The sequence below is a fragment of the Engraulis encrasicolus genome, chromosome 15 (genome assembly GCF_034702125.1).
Source record: "Engraulis encrasicolus isolate BLACKSEA-1 chromosome 15, IST_EnEncr_1.0, whole genome shotgun sequence".
NCBI classification, from domain to species: Eukaryota; Metazoa; Chordata; class Actinopteri; order Clupeiformes; family Engraulidae; genus Engraulis; species Engraulis encrasicolus.
In genome coordinates this window covers 51,832,912-51,853,638 of record NC_085871.1, presented here as the reverse complement: position 1 = coordinate 51,853,638, position 20,727 = coordinate 51,832,912, and the positions used below count along the sequence as shown (strand labels likewise).

Genomic DNA, 20,727 nt, shown 5'->3' with positions numbered 1-20,727 from the left:
TCTGATTTGTTGTGGCCATAGAAATCAATAGAATTTAGAATTTAATTGGGCTGGATTTAGTGCTTTCAGGCGTGTTTTGAGCATTTTCTGGGTTAGAAATCAGTAGTCTCATCTGGCAACCCTGTCCTCTAGCCTATAAACACACATGACCTCGACGTAGGGTCTACCGTACACTGCTCTCCAATGAAAAAACACTATTGGTCATTCAAGGGTCTTGTACAGTCAAGGCCATGCTGCTCTCCGAGAAACCCCCCTCGGGGAAAATCTTGGTGGGACAGTCATGCAGGACAAGGGTCATATGAGCACTGCGAGAGGGCTAGCTGTTATTATTATGAAGACAAGCTGGGCTACTTCTCGTCAACTAGACCATGGGATGAACTCATCAGAGTTCAGAGACGAACTTTATTATTGAAACACAATGGACTGTTCCCTTAAACCACACCTTACCTCATGGACAACCATACCTCATTGGGGAATTTAAACCACACCTTAAATCATTTAGATATTAAAACTACACCTTACCTCGTTAAGACATTTAAATGTCACTTTTGAGGTATTTAAACTACACGCTGCCCTGTTAAGATATTTAAAGGACGCTTTTGACCGTACCTCGTTAGGGTATTTAAAACGCTCCTTACTTAAACTACACTTTCGCTTGTTGAGGTATTTAAACTATACCTTGCCTCATTAAGGTATTTAGACTACAAGTTACCTCGTTAAGGTATTTAAACTGCACCTTACCTCGTTAAGGTATTTAAACTGCACCTTACCTCGTTAAGGTATTTAAACTGCACCTTACCTCGTTGAGGTATTTAAACTGCACCTTACCTCGTTAAGGTATTTAAACTACATTTTACCTCGTTGAGATATTTACACTACAACTATACCTTACCTCGTTGAGGTATTTAAACTGCACCTTACCTCGTTAAGGTATTTAAACTGCACCTTACCTCGTTAAGGTATTTAAACTGCACCTTACCTCGTTAAGGTATTTAAACTACACCTTACCTCGTTAAGGTATTTCCCGGCGAAGAAGGTCTGGTAGTAGTTCTTCTGCAGCAGGGCGGGGAAGGTGATTGGCTCCTGACTCTTCTGCCAGGCCACGCTGCTGCAGTTGCCCTCCAGCGTGTTGTTGATGACGTGGTGGTTATGCGGGTACTTCCCCGTCAGGATACTGGCACGACTCGGGCAGCACAGCGGGCTGGCAAAAAACTAGACGAAGAGACAGACAAGAGGGGCACAGTTATTGTTGATCTAGGCCAGCACAGCAGACTGGCAACACACTAAACCAGAAGCAGAAGAGTGATAATTATTCATTAAGCTGTTGACCACGTGGTGGTTATGGTTTGTTTTCCCCTTCTGCTGTACTCGCACAACTCGGACATCACAGCGGGCTGGCAACAAACTAACACGGGAAGCCGAACCACGGCAGCCCGTAGCTGGTTATTATTAATTATTAATTAAGTTGTTGATGACGTGGTGGTTATGCGGGTACTTCCCCGTCAGGATACTGGCACAACTCGGACATCACAGCGGGCTGGCAACAAACTAACACGGGAAACAGAAGAGGCAGACAATAATTGATTATTTATTGTAGCCGATGAGAAGGACCACTCGCCTATTGCCACGCCGCATAGGCCTACAACTGTCAAATCAAGGTATAGCATATAACTGGGTTCCTCTCTCTTCAGTACTCATGGACTCTGATGAAGATGGTTTTCCACCGAAACGTTAGTCCCTAATATATTGTGCACTTGATTTAAAAAAGAAAAGAATCTCATTTGTGCTGCTCCAGGGTCTTCTCTTAATTCTTGATTGTTTATTTATTTTTAAAGATGGCCTCTCAACGTCATTTGATTAATATTGCCGTGTTCCCCATTGTTATTGAATGTGTTACGCGTTGGTCCCATTTTAAAAAACGTTCTGGATGCTTTGTTTCAAGACGTTTTTGCAAGCTGGCAAGGTGGCTTGTGGAGAAACGAGAGAGTGTTCCGTGTTTCTCGTGGAAATGCGTCTCTGATTGGCTCACTCCTCCTGCTCTCGTGGAAACGCGTCTCTGATTGGCTCAGTCCTCCAGTTCTTGGAGAGAATGTAATGGGAAACAGAGTCGCCACTTCCCCGGGTGGCACTGCACTATAGGAGGCGTGCAGGCTCCATTCAGGGCTGTGCTCTTTCGACAGCGACCCCTATGCAAGCTGCAGGTACGGCGCAACCAGAGTGGGCTTGCTGTATGGATGAGGCTTTGTGCTGTGTGTGTACCTGAGAGTAGCAACCAGCTGATAGCTAAGCTAAGCTAGATTTCGGGCCACCAGACGTTGCTTGTATTGAAAACAAGCAGAAAAAAATTACTCAACATGTTTTTAGAAAAATGGGTCGACATAAACCTTTGTGGGCAACGCCTTCTTTCGACGTGACGAAACACAGAAAGGCTTCTGTAGAGGTTTAGTCTTAGTGAGACCGCGAGGAAAGTGCTATTTCTTACGCTGTTACTTCTCCGACCAAAAGTTACTGTTTCCACTGTCTTTGTCCATGTAATTGAAATAAATCCACTCCACAACGTTTTGAAATGATAATCAAAGTTTAGTGTTCTTCTTAAGGTATTTACAAAACGTACATGAACTAACAAAAAACATCAACTACTGAAAATAAAAGGTTTAAATGTCCGAAGTTGGAGAGCCACAGGAGAGCAACAGGTAAAAAGACTGTTCGCTTCCACGGTTCCTTGCGATCTGAAATGAAAAGCGCGAGAGGCTATGGAAGCCGGCTCGTGAGTCTTAAAGCGACAGTACACATTTTTAATCCAAAACAACAAGTAATCTTAAAACATGAATTCTTATTCTTTTATCTTTCCTACATAATATTCATCATTTTAATCATGAAATTAACTTATCTATGAAATTACAAATTCAAATGAAATTATTTATTATCTATTTATGCATTTTTAAGCAATTTCTATTTATTTAACTTAAAGTCCACTTTGGCTGCTACATACCCGGCCCCTAATTGCTTTCTATCCAAGAAACAATTACAAAAAAGAAGGTTAATACTTAACAGTCCTTTTCATTCTGCTTCTTGAAGCAGGCAGAGTTTGGTGATCGGCCGCTCGAGCTCGTTCGTCTTCGTCTTGACTCGAACCTTGCGGACGATTCCATGCTCGTCCACCACGATCTTCACGATTCTGCCCATCAGCCATGATCCTCGGGGGGCTGATTCGTCGACGATCAAGACTACGTCTCCTTGGCTGAAGTTACGCGCCGGATGGTTCCACTTCTGTCTTTTCTGGAGTTGAGGCAGGTATTCTCTGGTCCAGCGTTTCCAGAACAGATCGCTCATGTACTGGACTTGCCTCCATCTCTTGCGTGCGTAAGTATCATGCTCGTCGAAGACGCCCGGTGGTAGGTTGGGGTTAGTCTTGAGCAAGAGTAAGTGTTGTGGGGTAAGAGCTTCCAGATCATTAATGTCATTGGATGGCGTAGTGATAGGCCTACTATTCAAGATGGCTTCACATTCGCAGAAGAACGTTTGAAGACCCTCTTCGTCCAAGCTTTGCTCTCTCAATGTAGCATTCATGATCTTCCTGATGGAACGAATCATCCTTTCCCACACTCCTCCGTGGTGGGATCCGGATGGTGGATTGAACAACCACTTGATGTCACGTTGAAGCAGGCTGTTCTCAATCTGTGCAGCATTCCACTCCTTTACTGCCTTTTCCAGCTCATGGTCAGCTCCGACGAAGTTGGTCCCGTTGTCGGATCTCATTTCCTTCACCTGGCCCCTTCTCGCGATGAAGCGACGTAGAGCTTGAATAAAGGAGTCGGTCTCCAGTGATGTTGCCATTTCGATGTGGACCGCACGACATGCAAGGCAGGTGAATATCACCCCGTATCTTTTGATAGACACTCTTCCACGCTTGACGATGAATGGCCCGAACAGATCCACGCCCGTTCTGGTGAAGGGTGGTTCATTTGGTAGAACTCGGTTTCTTGGTAAGTCTGCCATCACTTGTGTACCTGATGCACCATGTTGTCTTCGACAGGTAGTACACCGAGACAGCATTTTTCGGATTGATGAGGGAGCACCAATGATCCAGTACCTTTGGCGTACGTGAGACAAGACATGATTACGTCCACTGTGCCCTAGACACTCGTGTGCATCCTGGAGAATCAAGTCTCCCACGTGATGGTTCTTGGGGATGATCATGGGATGCTTGGCTTCGGCTGGCATGGATGCTCGGCTGAGCCTACCTCCAACGCGAAGGATTCCTTCCTCAAGTTGTGGATTGAGTCTGAGGATTCGACTACTCTTCTTGACAGAGTCCTTTCTCTGAAGAGCAGATATCTCTTCTTGGAAGCTATTCCTTTGGCAATGACCGATGATAGCGATCTCCGCCTTCTGTAGGTCATCCACTGTCAGGTAAGTATGTTTGAGACTCTTTTTATAGCTCAACATTTCCTTTTTCAACTGTTGTTCGTCACTGCACAATCCTTTCAACTCCTTTCTCTTCCTAGACAGGTTCACCAGGATCTGTTTGAGTCTTATGAACCACGCCACAGCCTTCTTGAGCCGTATCCATGAAGAGAAGTATTGAATTAGTCGCTGCATAGCATCAGTGCTTTCTACAGTGGTAGCATGAACCAGTACGCCTTTCTTCACCTCAGGATCCTCAGCCGTGAGCTCTTTTTGGTGTTCGGTGTTAACTGGCCACTCTCCTTCTGGTTTGCTAAGGAAGCTGGGACCAGCAATCCAGACCTCGTTCTTCGTGAAGGCGCTCACCCTCTGACCCCTTGAGGCGCAATCGGCTGGATTCAACTGAGTGTTGACGTAGCTCCATTGGTGCACGTTTGATGCTTGCAGGATTATGGCAATCCTGTTTGCCACGAATGTCTTAAACCTGATGTTCTCGTTGGCCAAGTACTTCAGTACGGTAGTACTGTCCGTCCAAAACTTGGAGTCAGCCAGTGGCAACTGAAGCTCCTTCTTCAGCATAACATCCACCTTCGCAGCTAAGGCAGCCGCCGTCAGCTCCAACCGCGGGATGGTAGTGGGTTTCAGAGGGGCGACCCTCGCCTTCCCCAAGACGAATGAACAGTGCACTTGGTTACTGCTATTCTTCTGGACTAAGTACGTGACAGTACCGTAGCCTGTTTCACATGCGTCACAAAAGTGATGCAATTGAGCTTGCACAGCTTTGCCGAAGTCAGGTGGCTTGAAGCATCGAGTCACTCCGAAGTCAGCGAGCTGTTGAAGTTCTTCAGTCCATTTGGTCCATTGTTGTGCTAGGTGTTCTGGCACGGTGTCATCCCAGCCTGTTCTTTGTCTACACAATTCTTGCAGGATGTTTCGGGCAGGTAGTATGACTGGAGACAACATTCCAAGCGGGTCGTAGACTGAGCTCATTACGGACAGGATTCCTCTCCTGGTGAGAGGCTTCTGCTCGATGTTGACTTGAAACTTGAACTGATCTGACCGGATGCACCACTGTACTCCCAAGGCTCTCTTGATGGCGAGTGAGTCCTGGTCGAGATCAAGATCCTTGACTTCCGTCGCTCGGTCTTCAAGCGGAATGGTTAACAGCACGTTTCGACTGTTGGTCGTCCATTTTGTGAGTCTAAAGCCTCCTGTTTGACAGATGGCCGTCAAGTCATGGAATAACTTGATGGCTTCTTGTTCTGAGTTGACCGATTTTAGACAATCGTCGACGTAAAAATTGTTCAACACTGTGTCCACAGCTGCTGCATCGAAAGTACTCCTGTTGTCCTCTGCACACCTTCTCAGCGCATAGCTCGCGCAGCTGGGTGAGGAGGTGGCTCCGAACAAGTGTACCTCCATTCTGTATTCATGCAGTTCTTTCGATATGTCCCCGTCAGGCCACCATAAAAACCTGAGAAGGTCTGCGTCTTCAGGTGGGACCTTGACCTGGTGGAACATGGACTCCACATCGGCCATGACTGCGATTGGCTCCTGACGAAATCGGGTTAAGACACCAACCAGGCTGCTGGTCATGTCAGGGCCTTGCAGTAGTTGTTCATTGAGTGTGGTTCCCTGATACGAAGCGCCACAGTCGAATACCACTCGAAGTTTGTGCTTCTTGGGGTGGTAGACGGCATGATGCGGAATAAACCACACCTTTCCATCGCTCCTGCTTAGTTCTTCATCTGGGACTTTGACAGCGTATCCCTTGCTGATCACTTGATTCATGAAGCTGACGTATTCCTCTCGGAATGTCTGGCTTTTCTGAAGCTTCTTTCTCATGTTGAGCGCTCGTTGCTCTGTCATTGCTCTGTTGTTAGGCATTTTCACGTCTTGGTTCTTCAACGGCAAACCAATAGAGTAGTGACCGTTGACCAGCTTTGTGGATGTGGTAACTCGGTCCATAAACAGTTGATCTTCCTTCGACATCTCAAGCTGCTCTCCTCGAGCATTCTCTGGAAAATCGTACTTGAATTGTTGCGTCCACAATTCTTCAAGTCGAGCCACCGATATCCGATTCATTTGGATCTGTGGGTGTCCGTCCTTTGACCAACTTCTGATGTTCTCACGCAACGGCCCGTTCACGGTCCACCCCAAGGCTGTACGAATGGCATAAGGACCATGGTTCACACTGCGGATTACCTCTTCTGGCTCCATAGCTTTGGCGACGTCAGTCCCAATAAGAAGATCGATATCCGCCTTGATCGATGGAATCCGAACACCCCGTAAGTGTGGCCACTTATCCACGTCTTCCTGGGTTGGAATGTTCTCCTGACTAGCAGGTATGGCCTTTTGTGTGAACACACCAGTGAGTTCGACAAAGTCGTCACCCTCCAGACTGCTGACTTCTAGGTCTGGTAGCACTTTGCATGAGACGGCTTTTTGGTCTCCCATGGTGGTAAGTAGGATGTTTACATTTGTTCCTGGCAAGTTAAGGTTGTTGGCTAGCTTGTTAGTGCAAAAGGAGGCGTTGCTGCCTGGATCCAGGAACGCATAGCAAGTCAGCACCTTGTCACCTTTCTTAGCCTTCACTCTCACTGGAACGATGGCGAGGACGGTTCCTGTACCCCCGGCCCCAGTCTGAGAGCAAGTTTCTCCAGCATCCACAAATCCACTGATCACAGTTTGTTCTTCCTGTGAAGACTCCTCTTTTTGTTCCTCCCGTGAAGCGTTTTCTTTCGGTGAGTCTTTAGGTTTCTGCTTTATGTGTAACAGCGTCGGGTGCTTAGCTGAACACAACTCACAGCTCTTCTTTTCTTCACAGGCACTGCTCATGTGTCCTCCTGTAAGACAACTGAAGCAGAGGCCCTTGCTTTTAAGGAATTCCAGTTTTTCTTTGTGCAACTTTTTCTGAAGTTTCCTGCACTGTTCCATTGTATGATCACCCTGACAGAAGGTACAAGGTTTCACGAAAGCCATGTTCATGTTTGGTTTCTTCTCTTTAGCTTGCTTGTCAGCACCAGCAACATATTTCACTGCTTTTTGTTCTTTAGCTTCAGTGGCTAACGCTGTGATGTTTTTCTTGACAGCTGACTTTTCAGGTTGTCGCTTGGTCTGACCAAAGATTTCGCCAAACACAGGGTGTGCTGCCATTTCAGCCTGTTTGGTAACGAATGACACCACGTCTTCAAACTTTGTTCGCCGGTCTTTCTTCTGTATGTCAATGGCGACGCTCCTGAATCTCTCCCTCAGCCTGTATGGGAGCTTGGAGATGACTGTGCGCATGTTCGCGGCATTCTCCATCTCGTCCAAGTACTCCAAGTCCGACATTGCATTGTTACAGTTGGTCAGAAACAGAGCATATGCTTCAAGTGCCTTGGCGTCATCTGACTTTATGGTAGGCCAATTTAGAGCCTTGTCAAGGTATGCCATCGAAATCTTGTATTTGTCACCAAAGCGCTCCTTTAATAATTTCTTGGCTTCAGGATAGCCCTGATCTGGGTCCATGTGAAAACAACTGCGCACTAAGTCATTAGGCTGACCGCTCGTGTGCTGTTCCAAATAGTAAAGCCGATCTTTGCTGTTATCAGTTTTACTCTCTATGCGATGCTCGAAAGCTCTCATGAAGAGACGGTATTCCATTGGATCTCCTTTAAACATTGGGATGTTTGGTGATGGCAATGTAGATAGCTTTTGTTGCTTAATTAAGCTCTCAGTTATTTCGTTTTGGCGTTGCATGACAGAAACTAGGTTATCTGAGTTTGCAGAATTGCTCTTTGGAGTGACATGCACTTGTCTTGTAACAGGCACTGGTCGTGCAGTAGGCGCTGGTCGTGCAAGAAGCACTGGCTGTGCAACAGGCGCTGCATTGGCAGCTATTCCACTATGGCTGTGCTGAGATACATTACTAGCCCCACTGCTCCTATTGTAGCTGACATGTTGTCTCTGAGTAGCCATCAGTGACTCCCCTTTAGAGCCTCTAGAGCCTCGTGACACACGTGAGCCTTCTTCATATTTCTTTAGCACGGCTAATTTTGCATCTTTTTCATCAAGCTCTGCTTGCAACTCCAATTCTTCTTTTGCAGCTTTGAGCTGTCGAGCCTGTTCCTTAAGCTTTAGCTCCTGCTCCTTTAGTTGCATCTCATGCTCCTCCAGAGCTCTTTTTTGTTTCAATTTTTCGGTCTTGCTTAGCAAAGTAGCTTGCTCCAATTCAACTTTTAGCCGTTCAGCACGAGCTGCTGATATCACAGTAGCAGAGGAGACAGACCTGGCTTTTCTACTCCTTCCGGATGAAGCTGAAGCGCTATCTTCAGGATGTACTTCATTGTTCATTTTTTGAGACTCTTCAATGCGAAGCATTGCAGCCTGTATCCATGTATTAACTTCTTGCACAAAGTTACTGTGCTCATCATATCTTGGCTGAAACCAATCACTTTGATCTGCTTTCATGTTCTCTAAACATCCAAGCTGACTGTACAGATCTTTCACATCAGCATTTATTTTACTGAATTCTTCTATCAGCTCTTCATATTTGTTTAACAACTCCTGTGTTATAATTTCCACGTTTGCATCATCATCCATTAAAGCAAGCATTTCCTTTCTTTTCTCAGTCAACTTGCCTAGCTTGGCTCTTCTGGAGCTGATTTTCGTTTGCAGATTATTTTCCAATGACACTTGTGTTGGTCTAACCAAACGTTTTTCCCCCGGAGGGCTTACCGTTTTCTCCTCCTCGCTTGCCATGATTGCGTTTGAAAGTCAGTCCGGTTTTTTTTCCGATTCCACTTGCGACAGTCACGTTGCAGCGACAGTCACGTTGCAGCCACGAGCCGCTTGTCCACTCACCAGCCACGAACGCAGCGCGTGATCATGCTGCTTCCAGAAGTCTCTCGGTAAATCCCTCGATGAAACTACTTTCCACTTTCAGGAAAACCTCACCAATGTTTGTAGTCCAATGTCAAGCAAGTCTTCTTACTAATGTAGAGGTTTAGTCTTAGTGAGACCGCGAGGAAAGTGCTATTTCTTACGCTGTTACTTCTCCGACCAAAAGTTACTGTTTCCACTGTCTTTGTCCATGTAATTGAAATAAATCCACTCCACAACGTTTTGAAATGATAATCAAAGTTTAGTGTTCTTCTTAAGGTATTTACAAAACGTACATGAACTAACAAAAAACATCAACTACTGAAAATAAAAGGTTTAAATGTCCGAAGTTGGAGAGCCACAGGAGAGCAACAGGTAAAAAGACTGTTCGCTTCCACGGTTCCTTGCGATCTGAAATGAAAAGCGCGAGAGGCTATGGAAGCCGGCTCGTGAGTCTTAAAGCGACAGTACACATTTTTAATCCAAAACAACAAGTAATCTTAAAACATGAATTCTTATTCTTTTATCTTTCCTACATAATATTCATCATTTTAATCATGAAATTAACTTATCTATGAAATTACAAATTCAAATGAAATTATTTATTATCTATTTATGCATTTTTAAGCAATTTCTATTTATTTAACTTAAAGTCCACTTTGGCTGCTACAGCTNCCGTGATTCGCTCGTTTCTCTGCATTATTAATGTAAATTGGGAAACACCGGGAAACACAGCCAGGCGAGGTGACGCACCGCTATGAGAGCCTTGCAAGTGAGTTTAACTTGGGGTGACCGTCCGATCTTCAAAAGGAGTGAGTAAAACTGTGTTTTATCGGAAGTTGGCCTTTAATATTTTTGTTGGTCTGTCATCAGTTTATTTATGACAGGACAGTGAGAGATTTGACAGGAAATGAGTGGAGAGAGAGAGAGAGAGAGAGACATGAGGAAATGAGTGGAGAGAGAGAGAGAGAGAGAGAGATGAGGAAATGAGTGGGGAGAGAGAGACATGGGGAAATGAGTGGAGAGAGAGAGACATGGGGAAATGAGTGGAGAGAGAGAGAGACATGGGGAAGGTTTGGCAACGGACCTGGGCCGGATTAGAACCTAGGTCGCCATCGTAGTAGCTCAGCGCCCTGCCGTCAGTGCCACGGTAGGGCCAATAGTTCATTATTATTAAAACGTTTTTTTTTTTTTTAAAGATATTTTTTATGGGCTTTTTAGGCCTTTATTTGGGATAGGACAGTGAAGGTGCGACAGGAAGTGAGTGTGGAGAGAGATGGGGTAGGGTTGGGAAATGACCCCGTCCGGACTCGAACCGGGGTCCCCCGTGGGCATGCAAGCCCAAGTGTGGGGGGCTTAGGGGGCTGCGCCACAGCACCCCCTATTAAGACGTTATTGACCACATGGTGGTTGTGGTTTTTTTTGCCCATCTGTGTCAGTGGCATGACTGGGGCAGCACAGCGGGCTTTATCCAAAGCGGCTTAGCGGCAATGTAGGGTATTGGGTATTGCGGCCATACAGGGCAATACAGGGTATTAGTTACAGTCCCCGGAGCTATGTGGGGTTAGGTGACTTGCTCAAGAGCACTTCAGCCATGGAGGTGCAGGGAGAGGTCAGGGTGGGATTCGAACCTGGGGGCCGGCCCTCTGACCTTAAGACCACCTCCTTAACCATTAGGCCATGACTTCCCCATGAGTTAACACAGACAGCAGAGCTGCAAAAAACTGAAAGGGCACTGCACAGGGCTGAGAAAACAGTTACCTACTACTATTATAAATATTGCATTACTGAGACCAGACACTGGACAGGCTAGAAACTGTGAGGGTGTAATTAGAACATTGTTGTAACTAGTGCAACACGGTGTAGTTACCACACAGTAGGCTGGATACATAGGAGGTGCATTGGGGGAATTTGGGATGGATCAGATGTGTGTGTACTTAAAAGTAGGACCTACATGTGAGGATTGTTTTGGCTGCCTGGGACAACAAAGTAGGCCAGTTACAAACCAACAGGCGGATGATGAGTCACTCACATTCTTATCCACAAATAAACCATACAGACAACAATAGACTGCATATTATTGCCAATTGAATAGTCTACTACACACTACAGTGTCTACAGACAGAAGTCTGCGACCAACTGAGCACACACGGCGGATAATAACAAAGTACCCAACTAATATGTATCCAAATAAGTGTTACCACTAATTACAATAAGTGTCACAATAATTACGCGTTATCAAGAAGTGTCGCCAATAAGTGTTACTACTGTGTTCTGTTTGTTTATGTAAACAGTTCCCTTTCATTAGAATTACGACAAAACAAACACATGTGGACTTTGGCCGAAGAAGAGAAGAGATCACATCGTCGGCAAGATGGTCTACGTGCCGACCTACTAATTGGCACTGTCCAAGAAGAACCCTGGGGGGATCTGCTCATCTCAAATCGATTAAAAAACGGAAGAGTGACTGAATGATGTGAATGTTTCAACTCACCGCATTTGTAAAAGTGATCCCAGCATCACCTAGCAACTTTCTTGTCTTGTTCAGTGGCACCTGAGGAGAGGGAAGATGTTTTTTGGAGGCGTGTTGCAGTCACAGGTTAATCACAGCATTTATAATATTGCAGCGTCATTAGAACGCACTTGGACTTGAACCGCACCAACTCACCATGCCACCCATCGACGCATCTAAATCGTCCGTCAAGATCAAAACAATGTTTGGTCTTCTGTACTTGGCGGCCCAGACAGGCGTGTTATTTAAGAACAAAGTGACGCAGATCATGCTAAAACGCAACAACGTCCGCAGTTCTAACCGATTCGAGGCCATTTCTGCAAACCAAACCAAAACCAGACGCGCCGGGTTGCTGTAAGGCCTTTATAGGCCAATAAACGCATGTAATGTTGGCAACAAAATCCACCCTCACGACGGATCCAGCGACAATAAACTCCGTTTGCTTTCTAGCAGCGCAAAACACTTCCCTGTTTCCTAGTCATGTGCTCGAGCCAGACGGAAATCCCGGTCAGGTGACGAGCCAGATCGCTCGCGCAAAAGAAGCCAACCCCCTCCTGAGTTTGGAATGATGTCATGGTTCCAAACCACAGTCGTGTCAGACAAACTTATTCAGGTAGTTGAATACTTCAACATTGTTTGTTATAAACGTTATTTCACAATCATTCTTTTATTTGTTTATTGTGTAGTGCTTTACGACCACAATTACGCATTTACGAGAATTGGGCACATCTTATCTTTTCTGTTGTAAAAATTGACATAAAACCGCAGCCACAATAACACATAATTATAGATCAACTATTCTTATGTAGCAAAACGTTTGTTTTGTGACGACAAGGCAGCACATTGCCCCTGTTTGGGAGAGCAGACAGCAGTACATGCACAGCTCTGTTCAGTCTAACACCTGTCGGCGCCTTCCAAAACTTTTTTTCTGTGCGCAACAAACTCCTGAACGTGCTCTACTCAGAAGGCACACTATCATTTTTTCTGCAGAAGCGTGCCGTGCAGTCGAGACTATTTACTGTGGATCAGGAAGGAAATAAGCTGGCCAGCGAGAGCCAGCCAAAGTCAACCGAGCCCAAAGTGTGGAATGTACCCGGAACTTCAGTTCCTTTTCGGTCAAGTGGAGAGAGAGGCGCGTCGCCAGTGCGCTGTGTGAAGTAGCCTACCTGCCTGTCTGAGTGGCCTTATCTACGTATGCATGAGTTGGCGATATGAGAGCTGGCACGAGCTAACCTGGTGTGACGTGGTGTGTGAGTCCCCGGCCCGCAGACCAGAATAATGTCGGAGTTGCAGCTGGAGGACGATGAACTTCGAGAAATCGACATATGCGGCAGGGAAGAGGACGAACAAGACGTCTGTTCTGAGGGCGAAAGTGGCGTGTTTGTGAACTCAGGTGTATCTAATAACAACACGGACGGCTTCTCGGCGTTTCATCAGTGGACACCTGCTACCACAACAGGCCAAAGTGATGGCAGCTTTACCCCCGGCAGCAGGAGAACTTCTGACTGTACCAGCTGGAGCGCAGAAACTTTCCAGGAGTCGGTCCATCATCACCATCGTCACGCCTCCCTGGTGGTTCCGAATGGTGAAGAAAACAACAATGCAGAGGAGGAGGGGGACGATAACTTTTTTGACCGCAGTGAGGATATAGAACTAGACGACCCCAGACCTCGAGCCCTGTCCAGAGCCTCCATAGTGGATTGTCTTTTGGTAGAACTGTACGATACCTACACCTGCGAGAAGAGGTTGAGTTTTGATAGTTTCGATAGCTCCACGGAGGCGTCTGGCTCGGATGCGTTTTTGGGGCGAAGCAACTCCGGCTCGAGTTTCCTGCAAGAACTCCTTGAGAAGCACACGCGGAGACATCAAGTCACATACCTCTCGCAGAAAGGTAAGATCACGTGCAATCTATCGCACATTACAGAGGGAAACGTCTTTTTTGTTGTTGTTGTTGTTGTTGTTGTTGTTGTTGTTGTTGTTATTGGCTTTTTTCTTTTCCTTTTTTTTTTTTTTTTTTTTTTAAATTTGCACGTCTCAATCAGTCTCAGTACGCCCATTGCATCAGTTACAGCCAGTATGCCAGGCGGTCATGCAGGTGCAACTAGGGTAAAGTGCATTCCTTTGACAAACAGGTGTGTTGGGAGTTTGGATACAGTAGCCTAGGCCTAGCTGAGTGATCTTGCACCTGTGGTAGGCTACACTAGACTACTATGATGGTTTATGGTTATACCACTATTAGACTTTCATTTATTTTATATGCAGGAGTGGCAGCCTATACCTGATTAATAAAAGGACCCAGATAGTGCAGCTGGTGAACACACACAGTTGTGTAATAAACATATTGAAGTGAATCTCACTATGCTCACCAATGACCTGGATGTAATTGTCACTCACCTGACACAGAGCGAATGGCTGAAATCAGTTCTTTCTTTTTTCAGAATGAATAGACAAAAGCCTGTTTGTGTGTGTCTAACACGCACACACACGCATGCACACACACGCATGCACACACAAGCACGCACGCACACACAAGCACGCACACATACACACACCTCTCAATAACCTACATGTAATTAACCCGTATGTGGATGCCAGTCAGTTCTTTATAATGTTTCTCATGGCGACTAGACAAAAGCCTGTTTACGCATGTTTGCCTGGCTGCTGATGCACACACACACACACACACACACACACACACACACACACACACACACACACACACACACACACACACACACACACACACACACACACACACACACACACACACACACACACACGCCCATGCTGCCCATGCCTCAATACATGTAATTAACCTGTATCTGTGGATGCCTGTAGTCAGTTCTTTATGTTTCTCATGGTGAGTAGACAAAAGCCTGTTTACGTGTGTTTGCCTTGCTGCTGATCCAATATTTGTCTGCTGGGGGGCACGCTCATCTCTTGTGTTGTTCTCTAAGGCTGGCTGACACCCACTGTGTGTGTGTGTGTGCGTGTGTGTGTGTGTGCGTGCTGGTATCTAAGGCGGCTGGCTGACCCCAACAGCACAGCAGGAGACGGTTTAACACAGCGCACCATTAAACAGCCAGCCATGGCATAGCATTCCTATAGTTACCGCACACACACACACACACACACACACACACACACACGTAACACAATCTGTACTGTACATGATGTTTATTTGCAGTCTGTGGTGACAGAGTTGAGTCTCTAGAGTCTAGACTCTCTTACACACACACACACACACACACACACTTAACCCTCTCTTTATTATGCTGTTTTTCCAGATCCGAAAGAGTTGGAGTCTATCGTAACAGAGTTGAACTATCGCATCAGTACACACACACCCACACACACACACACTTAACTCTCTCTGTACAATGCTGTTTTGCAGATCCAAAGGAGTTAGAGTCCATCGTAACGGAGTTGAACTATCGCATCAGTGTCCAGAATGCCAAGCTGGTCCGACTACTGAAGAGGAAGGACAGACAGCACAGCAAGACCCTGAAACACTACGATGTCATCACCGCATGCTTACAGGCCCTATCACAGAAGAGACGTACGTTATACACACACACACACACACCAAGAGCCTCAAACACTACGACGTCATCACCGCATGCTTACAGGCACTGTCACAGAAGAGACGTACGTTACACACACACACACACACACACACACACACACACACACGAAGAGCCTGAAACGCTACGACGTCGTCACCGAATGCCTACAGGCACTGTCCCAGAAGAGACGTATGTTACACACACACACACACACACACACACACACACACACACACACACACACACACACACACACACACCAAGAGCCTCAAACACTACGACGTCATCACCGCATGCTTACAGGCACTGTCACAGAAGAGACGTACGTTACAATACACACACACACACACACACACACACACACACACACACACAAAGAGCCTGAAACGCTACGACGTCGTCACCGAATGCCTACAGGCACTGTCCCAGAAGAGACGTATGTTATAAACACGCACACACACACACTAAGACCCTGAAACACTACGATATCATCACCGCATGCTTACAGGCACTGTCGCAGAAGAGACGTACGTTACAATACACGCACGCACGCACACACACCCCCCCCCCCCCCCCCAAGAGCTGCAAACACTACGACGTCATCACCGCATGCTTACAGGCCCTGTCACAGAAGAGACGTATGTTATAAACACACACACACACACACACACACACACACACACACACACACACAATAAGACCCTCAAACACTACGATGTCATAACAGCATGCCTACAGGCACTGTCACAAAAGAGACGTACGTTACACACACACACGCACACATGCGCACTCACTCTCTCACACACACACACACACACACACACACACACACACACACACACACACACACACACACACACACACACACACACAACAAGAGCCTCAAGCAACACAATGTCAGTACCACATCTCTAGGTGGTCCAATTGTTGTGAAAGTATTTAACTTGAGTATTTAACATCAATGAATCTTGAGTGCAGTTGTTCGTCAAACGTAACAGTGTAGATGTAGATTTTGTTGTTTGTGTGTGTGTACCTCACAAAAACAAGACAAGGCAATTCTGCACATCACACCATGTAATCAGATTCATATTGTTGAGAGGTGCCAATATATGTGTACTTATATAACTGACGTCACCCTGCACAGTGGCTCGTGGCTCGTGGCTCGTTCGGCATGGGGGGGGCTCAGGTATGACTAAAGGTTCGCACACTCCTTTGGATTTTTTTCTTATTTTTATTCATTCATTCAATTGCCATTGAATGAATGAATAAAAAGAAGAAAAAATGACTTGCAGAAGAAAAAAATCCAAAGGAGTGTGCAAACCTTTTTTCAAAAAATACGTAGTCTTTTTGTTCAGCACCAGGGATTGTGCACAAGTAACTCTCTACAAGGGCTCCGGTATGACACCACTGAGGTGAAGGTTTAGGACAGTGGTCTCCAATTATTTTTCGCTTGGTGCAAATGTGGCTGAGGGCCAAACAAATTGCCAGACCGTAGGGCCACAGATAGCACACATACGGTATATGTTTTCAATTGTTCTTCTAACCTCATGGCAGGCCAAATGTTTGCCATGCCCCGGTCGGATCTGGCCCGCTGACCACCATTTGTAGACCACTGGTCTAGGCTAACAGCTCAGGGGTGTGTTTCTTGACAACATCGTTGCTAACTAAGTTAGCAACTTACTTGGTTGCAATGCAATTTCCCATTGGAAACCTAGTAAGTTGCTAACTGGTTAGCAACGATGCTTTTGAGAATCAGGGTCCAGTGTTCCGGCATGTGTATGAGGCTCCGGTAGGGAGATTTGCTAATGTTCTACTGTCAAACTCTGCTAGTTGGCATCTGTTACACAAGTACCAGAAGTCCCTTCATGATCGTAAGATGTTTTGGGCAGTCACGGTGGGTAAGCAGTTAGGGTGTCAGACTTGTAGCCCAAAGGTTGCCGGTTCGACTCCCGACCTGCCAGGTTGGTGGGGGGAGTAAATAAAAAGTGCTCTACCCCATCCTCCTCCATGACTGAGGTACCCTGAGCTTGGTACCGTCCTGCCGCACTGCTCCCTTGGAGCGCCATTGGGGGCTGTCCCCTTGCACAGGTGAGGCATGAATGTAATCTCATTGTGTGCTGTGTCACAATGTCAATGGAAGTTGGGGTTTCCTAGTTAGACTTTCACTTCACTTTTCAACGCCAGCAAATGATTCCAAGGGGATGGACATCTTCCAGCATCTTCACAGATCTGCTGGATCACTATCTGTGCTGGATATCGAATCTGGAAACTGTTCCTGTTAGCTATCTCTAATTGTTTTGTTGTAGGTATAACGTAACATCTTCCTGCCTGCCATTATTATCTGGCGGATTAGTTGTTTGAGATGCATTTATGTGATGGATTTAGTTACCAGTAGGACTGTGTGGGTGTTTCTGCAGTCTGCCTGTCTGCCAGCCAGCCAAGACAATAGCAGAGAGAGGGAACAGCACAGACACACAGACACACAGACACACAGACACACACACACACACACACACACACACAGGCCCTTGTGCAGTCTGTGAGGGTATAGATAAAGAGATTGGGCCTGAGAGCTGGGACACACACACACACACACACACACACACACACACACACACACACACACACACACACACACACACACACACACACACACACACACACACACAGATTGGGCCTTGGAGCTGGTGGTATTGGGTTGCACTTGTTTCAGGCAGAGCTCTTTTCACTGCTGTCCCTTTTCAATTGGAGTGAACAGAATGTGAGAGAAGGCTTTAAGGTGGCTGCTTGTGTGCTTGACAGACAGACAGACAGACAGACAGACAGACAGACAGACAGACAGACAGACAGACAGACAGACAGACAGACAGACAGACAGACAGACAGACAGACAGACAGACAGACAGACAGACAGACAGAGAGAGAAGGAGAGTGGAACAGACACAATGTGCAAGGCCAAGGCAAAATAAAGATGGAGAGAGAGAGAGAGAGAGAGAGAGAGAGAGAGAGAGAGAGAGAGAGAGAGAGAGAGAGAGAGAGAGAGAGAGAGAGAGAGAGAAGAGAGAGAGAGAGAGAGAGAGAGAGAGAGAGAGAGAGAGAGAGAGAGAGAGAGAGAGAGAGAGAGAGACCTTTTCAATTGCGCTTATTTGAAATAGTGAATTAAACTTCTATGATCACTGCCATCCTGTGATGACATCACGAGGTCACAAGTACAAGGGAGGACAGGAGTGTGGATAGTGGAGTATACCCAAGGGCTCAGTACCCTCAGGGACAGCACAAGGGAGGACAGGAGTGTGGATAGTGGAGTTCACCCAGGGGCTCAGTACCCTCAGGGGCAGCACAAGGGAGGACAGGAGTGTGGATAGTGGAGTTCACCCAGGGGCTCAGTACCCTCAGGGGCAGCACAAGGGAGGACAGGAGTGTGGATAGTGGAGTATACCCAAGGGCTCAGTACCCTCAGGGGCAGCACAAGGGAGGACAGGAGTGTGGATAGTGGAGTATACCCAAGGGCTCAGTACCCTCAGGGACAGTAAGGGTGACGGTGCCAGTGTCTGTACTATTGATTCTGCTACCTCTAAGTCAGTGATTCTCAAAGTGTGGTCCGAAGACCATTGGTGGTCCGTGACAGAGCTCAGGTGGTCCGTGAGGGGATTTCTACTTTTCCAAAACAAGCTCGCACTAGGCTATATTTGTAACATTATTACAAAGCAAAGCATAGCTGTCTCAGAGATCAAAGTCTCATTTTCACCATAATAAGACTTGGCTTGAAAATTAAGTGATCTGCATAGAAATTAGCAGTGTCAAATTAGCACCAGTCAACTGTCGATTCAGTTGACAGGTGGTGCCTGTACATTTTTTGGGGGGGACAAAGTGGTCCTCCATCTGAAAAAAGATTGAGAAACACTGCTCTAGGTGATGGTGCCATTATCTATGCTAGTGATGGTGCCAGTGTTTATGCTGATGGTGCCAGTGTCTGTACTGATTGTGCCAGGTGTTTCCCTTGTCACCTCTGAGTTAACCTAAGCACTGTCCTATTGGTTAAAATCTTCTTTGTTGTTGTCCTCTTGTCCCAAATGTAGCCTGGCCATTGGCCCCTGTCCTATTGGTTAAAATCTTCTTTGTTGTTGTCCTCTTGTCCCAAATGTAGCCTGGCCATTGGCCCCTGTCCTATTGGTTAAAATCTTTGTAGTTGTCCTCTGGTCCCAAGAGGTCCCAAATGTAGCCTATTGGTTAAAATCTTTGTTGTTGTCCTCTGGTCACAAATGTAGTCTGACCACTGAGCCTTCCTCTCCTCTGCTACTGGTTAAAATCCTCCTTATTCTTCTCTTGTCCCACACGTAGCCTGGGCATTGACACCGGCCCACATGTTTATCCTTAATATCCTTCAGGACTACAGTAGGCCTATACCAGGGCTATTCAATTAGAATTTCATGTGGGCCACATTTCGAAACCAAGAACTGCAGTCGGGCCACACATTTTCAGACATCACGACCATTGAAATGACACTTAAAATCAGTAGTCCACAAACAAATATTAAACATGTTCCTCTAACCTAAACCTTAACCACATTTAATGTGAATGTATAAGACAAGCAGAAGATTTACAAGCAAATAATGTGTTGTACTGCAGTAAGAAAACTGAAATGTATACTGCTTCAGTTGGGGGCCATGCCTGGGCCGCATGTGGACTGCATCTGGGCCACATGTGGCCCTCGGGCCTCCAATTGAATAGCCCTGGCCTATACTAACTACTGAACTAACCATTTGAAGTAGGCCCGACTACTGTATACTCTCTATTAATGGTTAAAGGGACACTGTGCAGGAAATGGTCAAAAAAGGTACTACAACTATGCTGCTCATTGAAACTGGGCTGCCTATTGCCAAATTTGATCTTTACATGAAAGTTTACTAAATAATAAACTAATATTTTCTAGTATGGTCCAAGTACAGTAATTTTTGCAGCTAAAAATGGCTATTTTTGGAAATTCAAAATTGGCGGACCATAGAGAAGATCCCCTTTTCATGTATGAAAAGCGCAATTTTTCCTGTCATAATGAATACTTAGAATTTGATGCTGGTGGTAAGTAGTCGTGAAAAAGGTAACATTAGTGAATGGGCAGCATGAATTCTGGAAATAAACAACTAAAAATCTCACACAGTGTCCCTTTAAACTTGTCTTTATTCTTCCCAACATATACTCTCTACTCTACCATACTCAGTCTCCACTACTGGCTAATGTCTTTCAGGATGAGTAAATTAGCCTAATCACCCTGTTCTCTACTACTGGCCAAACTCGTCTTCTTGTCTTCTTCTTGTCTTTGTCCACATGCAGCCTGACCACTGCTACGCACAGGTACGGTATGGTACTGTGAATATGCTA

The 20,727-nt window shown here is 46.0% G+C and overlaps 2 protein-coding genes across 2 annotated transcripts in view; one reads left to right on the top strand and one right to left on the bottom strand.

Annotated features, from left to right (window-relative positions):
• The window catches only part of gnsa (glucosamine (N-acetyl)-6-sulfatase a), a 49,808-nt gene extending 37,524 nt beyond the window's left edge, over window positions 1–12,284 (bottom strand). Inside the window, exons 1-3 of the mRNA XM_063217623.1 lie at window positions 11,939–12,284; window positions 11,765–11,824; window positions 1,009–1,212 (exon numbers count right to left, since the gene is read on the bottom strand). Coding sequence (XP_063073693.1) covers window positions 1,009–1,212; window positions 11,765–11,824; window positions 11,939–12,097 — 423 coding nt within the window. The 5' untranslated portion in view covers window positions 12,098–12,284. The remainder of the gene's footprint in view (window positions 1–1,008; window positions 1,213–11,764; window positions 11,825–11,938) is intronic.
• A 495-nt stretch (window positions 12,285–12,779) lies between these two features.
• The window catches only part of tbc1d30 (TBC1 domain family, member 30), a 55,144-nt gene continuing 47,196 nt past the window's right edge, over window positions 12,780–20,727 (top strand). The window contains exons 1-2 of the mRNA XM_063217804.1: window positions 12,780–13,673; window positions 15,177–15,341. Of these exons, the coding sequence (XP_063073874.1) occupies window positions 13,061–13,673; window positions 15,177–15,341 (778 nt within the window). The 5' untranslated portion in view covers window positions 12,780–13,060. The remainder of the gene's footprint in view (window positions 13,674–15,176; window positions 15,342–20,727) is intronic.